This window comes from Oryctolagus cuniculus, chromosome 18 (assembly GCF_051225735.1).
Source record: "Oryctolagus cuniculus isolate XC-2025 breed Fujian yellow rabbit chromosome 18, ASM5122573v1, whole genome shotgun sequence".
Lineage (NCBI taxonomy): Eukaryota > Metazoa > Chordata > Mammalia > Lagomorpha > Leporidae > Oryctolagus > Oryctolagus cuniculus.
In genome coordinates, this window is record NC_142884.1 from 54,986,375 (window position 1) to 55,005,126 (window position 18,752).

At 37.7% G+C, this 18,752-nt stretch overlaps 1 protein-coding gene across 9 annotated transcripts in view; it reads right to left on the minus strand.

Moving 5' to 3' along the window:
- The window catches only part of CDH8 (cadherin 8), a 418,197-nt gene that overhangs the window by 163,805 nt on the left and 235,640 nt on the right, over positions 1-18,752 (minus strand). For all 9 annotated transcript variants that reach the window (XM_070063301.2, XM_070063302.2, XM_070063300.2 and 6 more), the window contains exons 6-7: positions 15,255-15,442; positions 11,368-11,621 (exon numbers count right to left, since the gene is read on the minus strand). In XM_070063301.2, coding sequence (XP_069919402.1) covers positions 11,368-11,621; positions 15,255-15,442 — 442 coding nt within the window. The remainder of the gene's footprint in view (positions 1-11,367; positions 11,622-15,254; positions 15,443-18,752) is intronic.

The window sequence follows — 18,752 nt, forward strand, 5'->3', positions numbered from 1 at the left end:
ATATTAGTAATGTAAGTACACTATCCCAGTGTTAATTTTAAGGTCATTCTTTCTACTGGACAAAAAGTATCTTACACCAAAAATACTCATCCCTAAACATAGTGCCTACACCCATGATCTAGCCTGATTTTATACATTTAAACAAGCGCAAGTCCAAGATCATATGCTTCTCTTTTTCCAATGAGGAGACCACTTCCTTCACCATCTGCATCCTGCTCCAATTGTAGATCTTTCACTTTGGAAGGGTCACTTCCTGTCACTTGCACCAAGTAAATGCATCTTTAATGATTTTGACTCTTCTCAAGGACCTCATAGATCTTATTCTCATCTACCATAAAGCTGCATACCTTCATGGTAAATGAAAATTTACCACGCCAACTTCATCATCCCAAGCTGGAATTGCAGCCTTAGGCCCACTTGAAAGGCATCAGGTAGAACTATCCCATTCCCCAAGTAAGCAAACTTCAACATGGGTTAAAGTAATGAATGTTTTTTTAAAAAAATTTTAATGTATTTATTTGAAAGTCAAAGTTACAGGGGTGGGGGAGATAGATTGATAGATAGATAGATAGATAGATAGATAGATAGATAGATAATCTTCCACTGGTTCATTCCCTAGATGGCCACAACTGCTAGGCCTTGACCAGGCTGAAGCCAGGAGCCTCTACTAGGTTTCCCATGTGGGTGGTAGGGGCCCAAACAATTGGGCCATCTTCTGCTGCTTTTCCCAGGATATTATCAGGGAGCTGGATTGTAAGTAGAGCAGCTAGGGCATGAACCAGTGCCCATATGGGATACCAGCATTGCAGGTAGTGGCTTTACCAGTTAGGCCACAATGCTGACCCTGTAATAAACATTTGAGAGATGGACAGAAATGGAATTTCTTGCTTTTTAACCTGCTCTTTTTTAAAAAAAAAAAACATGTAATATTACATTTTTCTTTGCAAAATTACATCAAATCTGATTGTCCTTTATCAAAAGCAAGGTTTTATAACACATTGTGTCAAACTGTAATGTAGAAATATAAGGAAAAATAAAGGCTTGGTTGAAATAACTCCAACAAATATTTGAACATCAGATAAGGACGCCAATATCCCTTTGTAATGATGCAAAATGCAGGATTTATTTTGCCTATGAGTATAATAATGTTTGATATCACTGCTCAGCCTATATAAACATCACTTTTTCTCTCAAAATATAAGTATCATATTAAGTTTTGTTCCCTGGAGGGGACAGAGACCTCATCAATCAGAAAAAAAAATTTAAAATTAAAAAAAAGGCTGCTTTTAAGTCCCACATCAACAATGTCATTTTATTTTCTCTCTTTGTGCCACCAGATCACTTGTTTTAAAATATTTTATTAATAAATACAGTTCAATTGTTATTTTAACCTGAATACCAGGTTTGCCACACCACAATGATCACATTTCATCCAACTTGATTTGTAAGTTTTGTGTTCACACCTTGAAATGTGTTATACATATATATTTCTCCGTGGGCTTATACGTGTGGTGTCAACATGTGGATCTGTGCCCTAGACAGTTGCAGTGTGGATTTATTTACATCACTTCTCTGCTGAAGAGATTCAGGGCGCATACCCATGGTAGACATAGAGCTGTGCATTGTGGATGAGCCTTCAAAGAAGGATGCTGGAGTAGTAAGGATTTGGTCAGCAGACAGCCTCCAGGTATTCGCTTCCTGGGATAGCCCTGACTTACACAGGGAGATCCCTCTCTGGGGCCATCTGGATTTACGGCTCCACATTTTCTCATGAGGCAGGATTCCTCTAATAGCAGTACTCCTTCCAGAGAGACCCCTCAGTTTGGACCAAGGTTGTACTAAGAGTGAGTTGCAGATGGATTTCTCCTGGTCCTACCTCTCTTCTTTCATAGACACTGATGCCCAACAAATATCTTGTACCTCAAACTCCATCTACTTCTAAAGAGTACAACCTGTGAGATATCTCATTAATCAGAAGAAAAAAATATGTAATTCACTAAGTGAATTTAATAAAGTACAAATGAGATACACTTGTATGTGAGAGCATGGTACTAAAACCCTAAATATAGATGAATAAGCACCTCCATAATATTTTCAGTATTCCTTGGTGAATACCTACTGTCATACTGAAGTATATGAATACCTACTGTCATACTTAAGTTCATGGAAAACGCATGTTATAAAAACCTATGCATGTGATGTGAATGGAAGGGGAGAGGGAGTGGGAAAGGGGAGGGTTGCGGGTGGGAGGGACGTTATGTGGGGGAAGCCATTGTAATCCATAAGCTGTACTTTGGAAATGTATATTCATTAAATAAAAGTTAAAAAAAAAACTATGCATAATTTTCAGTACATTTTGCACTAAAATAAACATACATTTTATTCCATTTTCCCACAAATTTTTGAAGTATTCTCACATGCGTTAGAGTTTACTGAACATACTAGAGCAAGTCTGTTCTAAGTGAAATTCTGCTTTATGCCACCTTATGCTTTTAGATGGAGAAATGTCAATAAAATCAGAGAATGTGTCAAGACACTGAAATGCAGAGACTAAGGTTTAGCTAAGGTGTCATTAGTCCCAATTCCAAAAATCTTGTATGAGAGTCATTGCTTACGTCTGGAGAAGAAAAGGGCAGGCAGAGAAACATGATTTTATAATAAATTCATGAAAGAAACCAATGAATTTCCCTTTCCAAGGAGGTAAGCATCACAGTATTTCTCAGGATGCCCTTCCAAATATGCATGGCAGTCATATGGATTTACCTGCAGACTACATCAAGGAAGTCCTTTCTTCAGATACACTCAATGTGACTGTGTGCTCTCAGGGGCTCCAAGGATACTAAGGTTCCAAGGGCTTTAAGGAAACTTGGGGAATGCCAATTACCCTTGCATGCAGTGTATGTTCACACGAAGAATTACAGACAAGATTAATGTAAGGTATTTTGAATGTTGACACCATAAAGAAAAGTTAAGAACTTGAGGAGATAGATATATCGATTGTGATTGAACTTAACAAAATGCATACATGCATCAAAACATCAAATGACACTCCATAAACTCATACAAATCTATGTGTTTATTAAAAATTAAATGTATACATATATAGAGAGAACTAAAAAAATGAATTTCTTTGCTAAAATTTTAAGCATTTATTTTAAGACTCTTACCTTTAGAAAGTTTTTGAGATACAGCAAAATTTGAAAATAATGTGAAACTTGAAAATAATGTGAAACTTGAAAATAATGTGAAACACTTGAAATTATTGCTAGAAATCTAAATACCTACCAGTCTAGCATAAGGTTTGACAAACTTTTTTGTAAATATTTTAGGTTTTGCAGAATGTACTACTTCTGTCAAAATTACTCACTTCAGCAGTTATAGAACATAAAAGAATTCAGGTGGTCTGTGTTTCAACAAAACTTTATTTTAAAAAAAGGTGGCATACCAGATTTGGTCCAAAAACCTGACTCTGATTTTTTTTTTCTTTAATAGGCTCTTGGAAAAGAAGAGAGAGAAAAAATTCAAATACAAAGGCATACAATGTGTTGGGAACAAGGTTCATGATATTTAATGCCCAATGCATTAAATCTAGAGTACAGGTTAAAATGGGGGCTTACATTCCCTTCCTTACATCAGCATGGCTCCCTGGGCACTCTAGGTACCCTGCAGAGCCAAACAAGGTTCAAAAATCAAATGTACTACTCACACTCTCCCTTCTCAGACAGTGTCATGAACCTTAGCAAATGAACTCGCTTAAGAGACCCTAAACAAGGAAAGTTGAGTCACACTGATGTGGCCCCAGCATTTTCAGTCCCAGTGGCATTCCTTAGAGCACCGTTGGGGAAATACTACCCTTGGAGAGAGGCAGTGTACATCTATTTTTCAAGTTTAACAGGCAGAAATATAGTTTTGTATTATAAAAAAATGTTTCACTAAACATTGGTTGGCAGCCTCTTATGGAAAATTTATAGGAAGATACAATTTTGAGGCAACTGCAAGTGAAGATGCTATTTAGAGCCACACATAATGAAATAAGCCCCTTAGTTATGAATCAGTTATTATATTTCACTGAACTCCAACTGTTTCTTTCTCACTGCTTAATTTCATTCTAGCTTTTGTTATTATGCCTAAAGAAACCATTTTAACATTTTCTCCAATGCACTTGGAGTATCAAAAATTCCATCTACAAGTTTGCAGCTTTTTGCCTCTAATTGCTCCACTGGTTGCTCTAACTGCTTTAATAAATAATATTATCTGAGTTCTGCTAGTCCCAGAATTTGATGGCCCCTGTATCACACATTATTTATTATTCCTCCAAGAAGAAAAAAGAAGTCTTTTTAGCCCCAAAGCAGAGAAGATGGGGGGGGTGGGGAGTGAGACAGGGGAATGAGATACAAGAACAAAATTAAAAATCTGAGAAAATATAATATCCTCTCCACCTACTCAACAAACTAATAACAGATTCTCTACATGACAAAATATTTCCACTTTAACATCATTGGATATCCATGACTGCTACTATTCAAATTTCATTCAGAAACCAATCTTTTCCTCTATATGACCTTAAAACTCTACAATCTGGTTTTATTTATCATTTTAGACAGTATGTAGTGAAGTCCACATAGACAACTGTGACAGGCTTGCACCTTCAATGCATATTCACTGGCCTCATTGCTGAAAAGTATGGTTGATAATAACAGAGACTTGTGTCATTACAGAAATGTCCTAGAAAACAGTGCAACCCATTAGTATTAGGTGGGTACATAAATAAATAATTAAAATGTGTAAATGGATATGGGGTGAATGAATGAATGAATGAATGGGTATGTGAACATGTGAGTAATGAATTCGCTGTTCTCAGCTGAATTAGCACGTATGGTGAGTTTCTTTTTTTAAATAGTCTTGGTGCTTTTGAGTTGAACCAGTCTTTCATCTGAAGACAGAGCATGAATTAAATAAGCTAAGCTTTAGTTATTTAAAAATACTAGGTCATTCTATTTGACCCTTATACAATGTACGTGGGAATGAGAAATAGTTCAGATTCTAAGGAAAACAGCACAGAAGCTGTTCAAAAATTAAAAACAGAGCTATCATATGATCTAGCAAGTCTTCTTCTGGGTATTTATACAAAAGAATGGAAATCAGAATCCTGAAAAGACACTAGGCACTACCATGATCATTGTGGTACTATTTACAAAGTCATAAAAAAGTGAAAGCAAAGTGAAAGCAATTTAACTGTCCATTTATTGTTTATTTTTTATGGGATATAAGAGGTATTTCAAAATTCTTGGAAAACATGTATTATGAAAAAATACATTGAATTTCAAATTTTATAACCAATAATATTATCTGTTCTTAAGATTTATTTATTTATTTGAAAGGCTGGGCTGAGAGAGAGAGACAGGGAGAGAGAGAGAGAGAGAATCTTCCAACCGCCAGTTCACTCCCCAAATGGCTTTAACAGCTGGGGCTGGGCCAGGCCGAAGCCTCATGCTTCATGCCTCAAACTCCATCTGGGTCTGTCACATGGGTGGCAGAGGTATAAGCAGAGGTACTTGTGCTATCCTTCACTGCTTTCCCAGGCACAGTGACAAAAAGCTGCATCAGAAGTGGAGCAGCATGGACTCTATCAGGTGTTCATACGGGATGCCAGCATCACAGGCAGCAGCTTAATCTGCTGAGCCACAACACCAGCCCCCAAACTAACCTTTTAATTCCATTTTTATTAACTTTTTGAAGTATCCTCATATACTTGGAGATACAAAACAGTAATAGTCAATTTTTAAAAAGAAGAAAATCCTGAAATAGGAGAGAAGATGAAGAAATCTTCAGGATGTTATGCCAAGTGAAATAAGTTGATCACAAAAGGAAACACACTGCATGATTCCACTTATACCATGAAGCAGTCAAATTCAAAAGACTCAGAGAAGAAAATGGTGATTGCTAGGACCCAGAGGAAGGGGGAGATAAGTAGTTGGTAATCTGCAGGCATAGATTTTAGTTATATAAAATGGAAGAGTTACAGAGGTGCTGTACAACATTGTGCCTATAGATGGCAAAACTGCATTGCAGGGCCAGCACCTTGGCTCACTTGGTTAATCCTCCGCCTGCAGCGCTGGCATCCCATATGGGCGCCGGTTCTAGTCCCGGCTGCTCCTCTTCCAGTCTAGCTCTTTGCTGTGGCCCAGGAAGGCAGTGGAGGATGGTCCAAATGCTTGGGTCCCTGCACCCGCCTGGGAGACTGGGAGGAAGCACCTAACTCCTGGCTTCGGCTCGGCGCAGTTCCAGCCATTGCAGCCACTTGGGGAGTGAACCAATGGAAGGAAGACCTTTATCTCTGTCTCTCTCTCACTGTCTATAACTCTATACCTGTCAAATAAATTAAAAAAAACTGCATTGCATGCCTTAAAATTCTAATAAGAGAGTAGACCTAATATTAAGTAGAATTCCCACAAATACACATCAAGACTTGGGCATTTTCCAAAAAAGGGGAGTTATTGCAGGAATGAGGCAAGAATTGAACATACACAGCCTGTTCTCCAATTTAATACCAACTTCTCTGCAGTCTGAAGTGTTTCTCCTTAGCATCATTAGATATCATGACTATAAGGAGTGTTTTCAGGAGAAAAGCTCATTAGCAGCCAGCGTGATAACTAACAGGCACATGATAAAAACGCCAGAGTACGCATAGGGGAAAACAATTGCAATGCTCTAGTTCTGAGTGGGCACTTACATTCAAGAGAGGAATTAAGACAACAGGGCATAGTGGCTGCTATAATCATGGGTCAAGTCCCTAGTCTGCCTGCTGAAAGGCCATCATGCCCACTCAAGTAGTCTAAGGTGAATGTTCTGAAAAGAAACAGGAGGTGACTACCTTAGAAACAATGGCATACCATCTCCAAGGCACGGTGACACTCAACACACACTTGAAATACATTTATTGAGAGGACAAAATGGGCCATAACATATTTACTTGAAAGCACTGACTTACTTAAACACATATGCCAGGGAATTCTGCCTTAAATTTGCCTTAAGTTTGCCTTAAATAAATATAAATAATTCACTACATATAATATAATTTCTGAGTGCCTGCCGCAAAGTAGGGACCCAGTAAATACTAGCTTAGTCCTCCTCTTTATTCAAGATTGCATAATGTAGCAGAGCATGCGCTGACATAGTGGTCAATGATAAGAAATTTGGGCTTAAACCCTGACTCTGCATTTACCCCCTTGTACCAGCAACTCACTTTTTTTGAGCCTCAGCTTCCTTCTCCATAAAACTAAGATCATACTGACTATTTCTTGCTGTCCTTTGTGAGAAATGAATTGATGAGGTCATTAGAGAATGAGTATGTTTCAATTAAATCGGATCCTGCTAAGTCACACTGAAGTATATAGGTATATTTGCACTTACAGAGATTCAGAGGAAAAGAAGGGGATTGTGAAAAAGTGACAGAGGACAGGCATTAGATTGTCAGCAAAACCCAGGTGTATACTCTTTTACTAGTCCAAGTATTTCAGTAAAACTGAGCAAATTAGACTTTTGTCCTCAGTTTTTTTTATCTGATGAATGGGGATAATGAGTGTCCATATTGTCTCACAGGTGTACTAGAGATTGAAATGAGCACATTAAGCACGTTCCTGTCACCTACTAAACACTCACCACTAAGAATATTCATAGCTGTAGCATGGGAAAATTACACTAAATGAGGTTAATTGGACAATGTAGCACACAACTGTTAAAAAACAGACTCATCTCCACACTATCAGCTACCTTTAGCAGAAAAGCATTTGCTAAAATAAGTTACTATATTTTTAGTTGGTATTTAACATATGAAATGCCTGGTGGCTTCCCTTTTATTAACTGGTAATGCTAACAGCTAATACATATTTCATTGAAGAACTTCATTTAATCATCTCAGTGACGCCACAAGTGATGTGATATTATCCCATACAGGACAATATGATACTATCCCATACAGAGGAGGAAACAGTATTGAGGGAATTTCAGAGACTGGCTGTCTTACCAGGAAGTAGTAATAATCTGATTTGAACCAGTCAGCCCAAATTCAAAGCAAATCATCTTCTCATAATTTGTACAACTTCACTGTCTTACAGAGAGACATATAGTATTGCAGAAAGTAGCAAAGACCTGATTAATGTTCTGGGAAGGGAGAGGGTAAGAACATGAACTTATTCTATGCCACTGACCATGGAAGAAGAAAAGCCTGGAAGAAGGAAATAGCCAGACATTTCATACATATACACATATTTATATATATATATAATAAATACACACACATATACATACATATAAAATGAGACATTTTATACACACACACACAGAGAGAGAGAGAGAAAGAAAGAGAAAGGGCTTTAAAAACAGGATATTTCTGGTTTGACAGTATGCTCTAAAAAGAAGTTGAGTCTGATGGGAAGTTGACCAACCAGCTAATGACTGTAGATTTTAACATGGCAGATGCTGTGATAAATATCTATTTCTTTCCGGATGGCAAAGTAAATGCGATCCTATAAGATGAATATGTTCTTGTCAGGATATAAAATACAGCAGTCCTAAAGAGAAAAAAATTAATACAAAGCTATTTGTTACCCATTAATTCCCTGAATATCCATGGCCTGCAGTTCTGTTTAAAAAGGTTAAGTGGATCTAAATCTGGCTGCTGGAATCCTAAGGAACTACGCACTGCTCTGGCTAGTAGGGCAATTTAATTTTCTTCTCAAATTAACCAATTGTGCATAAAAAAAGGAAAGCTGTGCTCGCTAACTCAACTGTGAGGGGTGAAGGTGGGGGCCTGCAGAAATGCAGGGCAGAAGCTAAAAGGTGCAGCTGGTGACTTCACTTTCTTACGCTGTGGAGCCAATCCACCTCCAGTCAGACTGTGTGGGGCCCGCCTTCTGAATGACACATGAAAGCCAGTGGCAAATGCTTTGAAAGAGTATTCCTCCCCTTTTCGGGTGGGACCACAGATGCCAAGGAACTAGACTTGCCTGACATCTATCAGAAGCACAGACAGGCCTATGTCATCCAGCAGTACTTTATCTGCCCATCTCTTCCTGGTAGCACAGTCTCAAATCTGCTTTGAGTGCCTGCACATGAAATGCTTCTAAGACGGACAGGTGTTGCTGAGCAGCCTCTCCAGTTTCCTCACAAAAACAGCAACAATAATAACAGCCAACTACAACGAGAACCAGCATTTGATAACCGGAAGTGGATTCTTACCAGTAAATCCCCATTTCTCTATCAGTAAAATGGATAGATTATACAACATGCAAAAACACTGAGATCTACCTGGATATAAACCAAGCTCTGCCAATTTGAGGTCACTTTCACTATGTTATGAAAAGTCCTTCAAATAATTTATTCAGCTGATTAAAAAAAATACATAAACAACAACAGCAAAAAAACATGTTGCACAACAAGCCTATTCCTCTGTTACCATAGATTCCATGTGCGGAGTTTATATGTGATTGCCCCAGTATCTGAACCTCTGCTTTCTCTGAAGGCCCTTGGTTTGGGAAACCCTTGAGCCTATATGTGCTTCTTGTTGGCAAGAGTGGAAACCCTGTCTAATCAAAGTTTGTCCTGTGACTGGTCTATTAGCTTAACCAATCTTGTTTATACCCTTTACATTCTATCTCACGCTTGGAGACTTAAAGAAAGTGGGCAAGTGCTCCTTTCTGGGCTCTTTTCATAGCAAATGGAGGTTCACAAACATGGGGCAGATTCATTCATTCAACAAATATCATCAACCCTGTTTACATAGGTATTCCAGCATAATTCTGATTTTTTTTTATATTTCCCCTACTCTCAACACAAGACCCCTTAACAAAATGGAATTCCTCCTGGCAAATTCCTCTTAGCCAAATGAGGGACATACTATTAGTGTAATTTGTCAAATTCATTTAGAACTGAGGATAGCCAACATACCATTCCTCAAACCCTTTGGTTGGAGTTTTATCTTCTTCCAGGTTGGATTGTTCTGTAAGAAGCTTTTTTTCTTTTTCTTTTTCTCTTGTTTTTTGGTATCCTTATGAGATACACTGTTATTTATTTTCCTAAATTTAGAAATAGGTTGCATTAAAAAGAACTTTGCTAGATTTTAAAAGAATTCTTTTCTGTCTAAACTCAAATTATTTGGGCCAAGTACTGTTCTTCAGGGTTTTGCTCTTAACCTCATTGTTTCAGCACCTTTGTGAGTAATGAGAATTTAAGGCATTTAAAAAAAAGTGAGCAAATAAAGCTTCCAGAAAACTCATTTGTCAAGAATTTCTCTGAATAAAATAATCAGAGGATTTTGTGCCCCTAGATATCTATGACTTGAAAATTGAAAGGGTTGGGTATGAACTTACATGTAACTCATAGACTAACTGGACAATTCTTTAAAATTGTATTTCTTTCTCTCTTTTTCTCTTTGCCCCTCCCTCCTACTCTTCCTCCCTCCCTCCATCTCTAATATTTATAGGATAATATTTGAAATTCACATGTAAACACATCATTAGCCAACACTTCACCCTTGGAGACTAGTACACAAATTATACAATTCCAGTGTGTTTTCCGAAGAAAGCTATTTAGCTTCAGCACCTATACTGTCATTTGAATGATTGGCAAAAGACAAAAGATGCAGAGTTCAATGGGAAAAAACACAGGATTTAGCTTCAATTGTAAAAAAAAAAAAAGGCAGAAACACTTTAACAAAGGATTATTTTCAACCTGGAAAATATTCTGAGCAGGGAAAGTATAAACAAAAGGTATTTTTGAAACAACAGAGAAAGATTTTTGTCTAAAAGACACTAAAACAGATATGCTGACCTATCTGAAATGCTCATGAAGTGATAAGGAAATGATTTCAAAGACAAACAGCAAACACAGAAATAAGAGAGAAACTTCTAAATGCATTGACACAGTGGTCTCATGCCTCCAAATTCTAGTTTATAATACAGTGTAACTGTTAAGAAAAGACAAACTAGTAATACTTTCTCAATGCTAAAAAAAAAGACAAAAAAAATAAAATGCAAAAGATTCACTCAAATATGCTGCAAAACACTTAAAATTGTGCATTTCCATTAAGTTTTCAGAGAGCTGGAATAGCTTTACTCATCATGATGTTCCCGGTTCTAGGCACTGAATGTAGCTCTTAGTAGGCACATATGCATAACATGCACATGGTTTCACACACAAATACACACAAGGGCATACTCATATACACATGGAAATATGACGATTAAAATCCCATGGTCTTGTGAGTATAGTCCCCATGTCAGCCACACAGAATGTACACATAACTGCATTTTGCACTGATACACTTGTCATTTAAGGTAGCCAGGGTTTCTTTAAAAATAGAAATACCTTATAGGACTGGAGGTGATGTCAGGGTCACGGGCAGTCACCTGCCCAATTACGGAGTTTAAAGCAGCATTTTCATGAACTTCAAGGAGGTAAGTCGGTGAAGAGAAGACAGGGGGCTCATCAGCATCCTCAACGACGATTTTTACTGTTGCCGTGTCTTTAAAGGGCCCCCTGCCACTGAACCGTGGGTCGATATGGACATTGGCTGCCTCTACCTTCAGTGTATAGGATTTTTTGGTCTCAAAGTCCAGAGGCTGTAAGGAAATGACAAAGATTAATGTTTTTCACTAATGACCACAGCGGCAAGAACAAATGCGTGTAATGCTGATGGATGCAAGTTATGTGCATTTAAGCTCATTTGTGAGACTTAATGGGATATCTCTCCATTCCTCCTGATTCAACCTGTAAATTTTACAGGCATTTATTGATATCTGTTTATTATACAAGCTCAGTGAATCTAATCTCCTATTGTTTTGTTTTGTTTTGCTCATTTCACTTGGAATTCACAAAATATTCACAGTCATGAATTGTGCCATCAAAATTTCACTTCAGAGTCATAATAAAATTTTACTAGTGAAGGCATGACCTGCATACTAATCAGCCAGTTAATCAGTCCTCTGCCAGTAGGAGATAAGGCAGCATTGAACACAATCTCTATCTGGGAGGAATATTTTATCATTTCTGCAACAGTGTGTGAAATGTAAAGAACTAGAAATCATCATTGTTTAGTCCAAGGAAACATTATAAAGCATAATTTAGCACTAATCCCAACAAAGAGTGTTTTCTTTTTTCACTTCCAAAGCATTGCTACCCTACTGATCAGGTGGCTAAAAATAAGGGTTTTTTTTTTTTTTTTTTAGGGTATTCCTATATGGTCTCTATTATGAGTACTATGATAGGAAGCAGGAAGGCATATAAAAATACGTGTGTGAAGATACATATCCACTTATTTTAGAAGAAGAAAAAGTGAGGGCAGCATAGATAAATTGCTAGGTCTGGCTCTGCCTTCATCTACCACTTGCAAACAATTGGAAATTACCTCATTGCATCATTACTGACAATATTTATGATATATTAATGTCATTCCTTGAATATCCAAGAGACACTGTTTAATGACCTAGGTAAATAGAGCTATAAAAAATAGCAGAGTCCCCTTAAATAAACCAGAAACCCATCTGCATAAGAATGCTTATAGTCCAATTCTTGGCAACTCATAACACTTCAGATTTCAAAAATGCAAGTCTGTCAAGATTCAAAGAACTACTTTATGTCTGCATCACAATTTCTCATAAGAAAGAGAATTTTAAATCTGCAATGCAGATTGTAAGATGATAAGAAGCTGGAACACAAACTGGCATCAGTAAACTCAGGTTTCCTGTGAAAGCTTAAATATATATTCTTATTTCAATATCGTGTGCTGATTTTTATATTTGAATTCAGATCTAAATGAGATTGTATTTTATTTGTTTTGTGATATTTTTTACTAATAAGGTAGACACACTTTCCCATCTATTCTGGAATTACTAGACACATGTTCCCATGGATAGATGATTGAAAATCAGCATATTCACAATTGTCCTATCACCCCTACTCTAATAACTAAAAATCTTCACAAACATAACAGATTATTTCTGTTTATTTTTATTTTTCTATTGACAAGTAATAATTTTATAAGTTTTTGGTTAATAATATGGTATTTTAATCTATGTGCACATTGTAGAAAGAGTCAATCAAGCTAATAAACATTCTTTCACCATATCAACTTATTTATATGTAGGGGGGATGAGAATACTTAAAATGTAGTCTTTTATCAATTTTAAAATACACGATTTGTTTTTATTGTGGCTAACACTAAGTGCAATAGAGCACTAACCTTATTCCTTCAGTCTAACTGTGTTCTATGCTCAGTATCTTCCCTCCTCATCCCTCCCCAGTGTCTGATAACTGTAAGTCTTCTCCCCAGGATTGTTCTAGAGATAAAGATCATGATCCCTCATCTGAAGAAGGTTGATGGGGTTGTTCTGTGCATGAATGGAGAAGTAGGCACTCCTTGAACCTTCTCTCATGGTTTGCTTTGGCAATAAATAAGACCAGAACATTCTCCCTACAAAGAGGATCTGAGACTTGGTCTGTTTAATAACACAATGACAATGTACCAAAATATACTCTAGTGTCTTTCATACTTTCACAGACAAAACAGAGGGTCCATTATACATTATATTCTAGAGTAAATACATATATTTCTTAGTGTCAAGATGCATAGTATATGCATTGAAGTTCATGAACAACAGTGAATAAAATATAGCAAACAGCTAATTGTCTCAGGTTATAAAAGCACCTTATGGCAACAAAGGATAGCAACTAATATAACAATAAAAATAACATTAGGAATCATTACTCAAGGAAAATGTGGCTCTGGGTTATTCAATAATTGACTCAAGTATAATTGTATTGTACTCTATTTCCAGCATGAATTTTTAAATACTTGGCAATTCTTAATTCTAAATTCAAGCTAGGATCCTGATACAAAGATAGTGTTCCTCAACAGAGAGTTAAAATAAGTGCAGCCATCTTCTCAAAATTGATTTTTAAATTATTTTGATAAAGAATGTATTCAGAAAACTCCAGTTCCCCATTGTTAATGCCTCTCTAGTAGAGTATTTTAAGAACAAGGCCATAGCAGTAGATCCCAAGGCAACATGATAGAATCACATAGTCAGCTGTATCATACCAATGTAATGCTGAGTAAGCATTAAGGCAAAGGGAAAGGTCATTGGCTCTAATGGTGTAACCCACCATCAAGCTTCTTATTTATGAACAAGCAGATTTATTCAAAAATTATTTTGATGTACTTTATGACAAAGATTTATGATGAGGGTAAAAATCTGTGCCCAAAAAATAATATAAACATAGTGTGCCCATAAAATAATATAAACATTGTGTGTCCATGAAATAATGAACTGTGTTCTACACACTTCTTGTAAATGTGGATTTCATGACGAGAAACAAATAGAAATTGTTGCACTGAATTTTTCACATCTGCCATAAAACAATTTGTTGCCAGCAAAAAATATCTCAAATTGCCATATATTATTCATGCAAGTTAACAAAACCTTCCTTTCTCCAGTGGTAGCCTTATACCCAGAAGCAAGACAAAAGCTTGGACTTTGGATGCATGATTTGAAGTACCCACTGTTGGCAAGGCTGGCCTTGTCCTTCAAGTGCCTGAACTAGTCAGAATGACCAGGCGTGAATGTTCTGCCTGTCTTTGCGTTTCCCAGAATGCACAGCCTCTACTAAGGACTTAGGAAATGTCAACGTATATTGGGAAGATATTTAAAGAAGCAGGAATGCAGAGATGGGGATGGTTATATAAAGAAACTCTAAGAACCACTGAACTTGTCACCTCTGTGGGCAACTGAAGGTTATTTCCACTGTGAATCCCCTTAAGAACCTTAAACAACATGCCTCAGAATAATTTCTTCAAATAATAGTAATGGCCCACCAGTTTTTCTCCCACATGAGTTGAAGGTTGCCCTCAGGGCACTGGCTTCCTTGCAGCGCTGTAGAACCTTGTGCTGGTTCTGAGCAAATCTTTTTGGCTTAAGGAGAAATACTGAGACATGGACTTGGAGAGAAAAATAAGTGAGATGAGAGGCTATCACCATCATTGTGATTGTTTACCAGAGCTTTAGCTGAAATGTGAAGTGGGCCCAAGGGATAGGAGATGGAGTAAGAATTCTAGTCATCACGTCCAATAGCTAAAAGCTAAACATCCACCAGCTCCAACAGTCTATTTGTGAGAAAGAATGCCCAACTCCTGCAAATTTCAAAACTCAAATTTCACAGAGGTACTTTTAAGATGAGCAATATCTTTCTTAGCTTACCTTTCTCAGTCTTATAATGCCATCCTGGGCCTGTGCATCAGACGTGATTTCAAAAAGTGCTGTTCCATCTCCATCAATAATGTCATATGAAGATTGCGCATTTTCCCCAATATCCTGATCATTGGCCTTCACCCTTCCTATTGCAGTGCCAAGAACCACATCTTCTGGTACTGAGAAGTGATACAAACCTTAGGAAAAAGGGGACACAGTGAGCATTGCACGGATCCCGGCCATTCATGAACTCATTTAGCAAATACTAATTTGGCACCTCTTTGGTTCTGGGCATTGCTCTAGATGCTCCCAATGCAGTGATAGAAAAGACATAAATATCCTTTTCCCTTTTGTAATGTGGTCTTTTCAATGATTCAGTGATAAATAGTTCCCAGAAGAAGTGGTGATCTCTCTTCATGACGATTCTGAGATAATGAAACTTATTCAACCATATGTTTATCGAGTAAGTTGGAAGAGTTATATCAGAATATTAGTGAGTCTATGTGAAAGTTCTTTCCAATTTGGTGTATAATCACATTGACTGCCTGTGGGGATATTCATTGTTGCCCAACATAAAATATTAAGCTAATTTCAGCACAGAAAGATGCAATGTGTAACACACTGAAAGTCACTTTTGAACTACCTTTATATTTACAGACTCGTAGACTATTTTTGATAAAATCCAATTACTAAACTTCTGTTGTGCCCTGCAGCAAGCTGTTCAGACACATGAAACACTTCTCTTGTTACTAAAGTCCTCATTGCTCTGAAGACCAAAATCCTACCTTCAAAACTCCCTAGGCAAAATACAATTACAGTGTGGATTCATTCTCCTATGGGGACAGTAAAACATGTCTAATTAGTGGCATTAGTCCCATTTTTATTCAAATTATTTTAGCTGTGTTGGTGTCACTCACTATCATTGGTATAGAGGAAGCTATTTTACCCCAACCATAACTCCTGGCCAGTACCACTTTAGTGCACCTCTAGCCTACATTTAACTGCCAGTTCTTACATTTATTTGCCTGAGGGTTTTCTCTTGCCTTCGAATCTCATTTTGCCTACTTCACATCAGCCAGATAATTAATGCCCTTACAAAAACAGCCCTTGATGATACATAGGAGTTAGTCTATAAAGTCCTAAGCTCCTCCCCCTCTCTGGAAGCATAACATGGGTTGCATCTTTTTTCTTTACAGTGGTCAGGGCTTCAGTGGGATAAGTCTCCAGTTATCCCCAATGGTAGCTGTTTTGCTAATGCACACTCTTTAGGCTCTCTTTTTCCTCTCTTGCATTGTCCCACTGTGTTGCTTGGGACCATCTCCAAGTTAAACTACTCAAATAAAATTCTTGTCTCAGTGCCAATTTCTAGAGAACCCAGATTCAGACAACCAGGAAGTTTTTGTCCCCTTGAAATCACAACAAATTAAAAATAGCCATTCATAAGTGATAAACTAGGGGCTGGCACTGTATCATAGTATGTTAAGCTACCATCTGAAGTGCTAGCATCCCTTGTGGGTACCAGTTTGAGTCCCGGCTGCTCTGCTTCTGATCCAGCTCCCTGTTAATGTGCCTAGTAAAGAAGCAGAAGATGACCTAAGCGCTGGGCCCCTGCACCCATGTGGAAGACCTGGAAGAAGCTCCTGGCTCCTGACTTTGCTTTGGCTCAGCCTTGGCTGTTGCAGCCATTTGGGGAGTGAAACAGAGGATGAAAGAGCTCTCTCTCTGACTCTTTCTCTGTAATTCTTTCAAAATAAATAAATAAATCTCTAAATAAATAAAAAGGAAACATTAAATCTTGAGAACATTATTTAATTCTAGTTTGAAATAAATCACAGCATCCCTTGGATAAACCAAGGCTCATTTTATCCAATATAATAAGATTGGTTCAGATGATGAGTAAAGTTTCTTCTAGCACTAGCACCCTTTTACTTAATGTTGAAATAAGAACACCTCTTAAAATCATGAGGTTATGGGGCTGTGAAACAAAAACATTTCCAAACAGCTTTGCCATCAAGTAGGCACTGAAAATACTCATGCTGAGCACACGTCTCCCAATTCTCTCATAATTGGTAGAATGATTCCATTTCCTTCAAGGTTTGAGAATAGGTTTAAGAATACCTTTAGGTATGCTTAATAAGTAAATAATCCAGTGAGGGGCCTCCCTTTGCCACCAGTCTTACTTCAGGAGCCTTAGGGAACCAAACAAATGGACCATTCCTTTACCCATTCCTATGCTGTTCATTCTCTTCACCTCTACCAGCATGATCATAGTTAATGGTTATTACCACTAAGAAAGGGAATACTTTTGAAACTCATCAGCCACTGTTGAATTGAAATAACGAATTTATGAGAAAGAAGAGTTGCACATTATGGTATTAAGTATAACAGCAACCAAAGGGAAATAAAAGGTTGGTAGAAGGGATAGGAGAAACAGTGCTCTCCATTTCAATAATTTAGTTGAAAAAAGTTGTATTGTTGTCTGATATATGAATGACCAGATGCTAAAATTCCAAAATTATTAGTGAAAATACATCTCTCCTAATCTTTCTACTTGGAAATGTCTATAGATAAATTCTCAAAGGTGAATCAAGTGTGTCTTTTTCAAGTTCCACTCCTTTCTATTCTATCTCTTCTCTCCTCCTCTCTCTTTCAAGAAAGACCAGTTCTCCTCCTATGGCATTTTCTGTCTCAACGAAAAACACCAGCATGCATCTAATCTTTACCTGCCTACACTACAGTTGTCATTTATCCTTAGACTTCTGTCACCATTAACTCTTAAATATTTGTCTCATCTATCTTCTTTTCCACTTCCACTGTTGTCACCCTTTCCTGCCATGATTACCACCTTCTACATGAATAATTGCAAGTCCCCCTTTAACTGGCTGTAGTGTATAGAAGATAGTAGACGAGGGCTAGCTTTTAATTTTTCTGATTTCCTTGTGACCAAACCCTGTAACTCAGTTTATAAATTTAATCTCTTTTAATGGCATGCCAGTAATCTTAGGATAAAGAGAATGGTACTTAAAATGGTCTAAAAATCCGCCGGCGCCGCAGCTCACTAGGCTAATCCTCCGCCTTGTGGCGCCAGCACACTGGGTTCTAGTCTTGGTCGGGGTGCCGGATTCTGTCCCGGTTGCCCCTCTTCCAGCCCAGCTCTCTGCTGTGGCCAGGGAGTGCAGTGGAGGATGGCCCAAGTGCTTGGGCCCTGCACCCCATGGGAGACCAGGAGAAGAACCTGGCTCCTGCCATCGGATCAGTGTGGTGCGCCAGCCGCGGCGGCCATTGGAGGGTGAACCAACGGCAAAGGAAGACCTTTCTCTCTGTCTCTCTCTCTCTCACTGTCCACTCTGCCTGTCCAAAAAAAAAAAAAAAAATGGCTTAAAAATCCAAGAACAGTAATGCCCACCTATCCTAACTTTCCTGCTCATTTTCACAATTTTTCCTTCTGGTCTTCTGTGTTCCAGCTGTAGTGAAATTATTCCCATTCTCATACAGAACTCTGGAGTT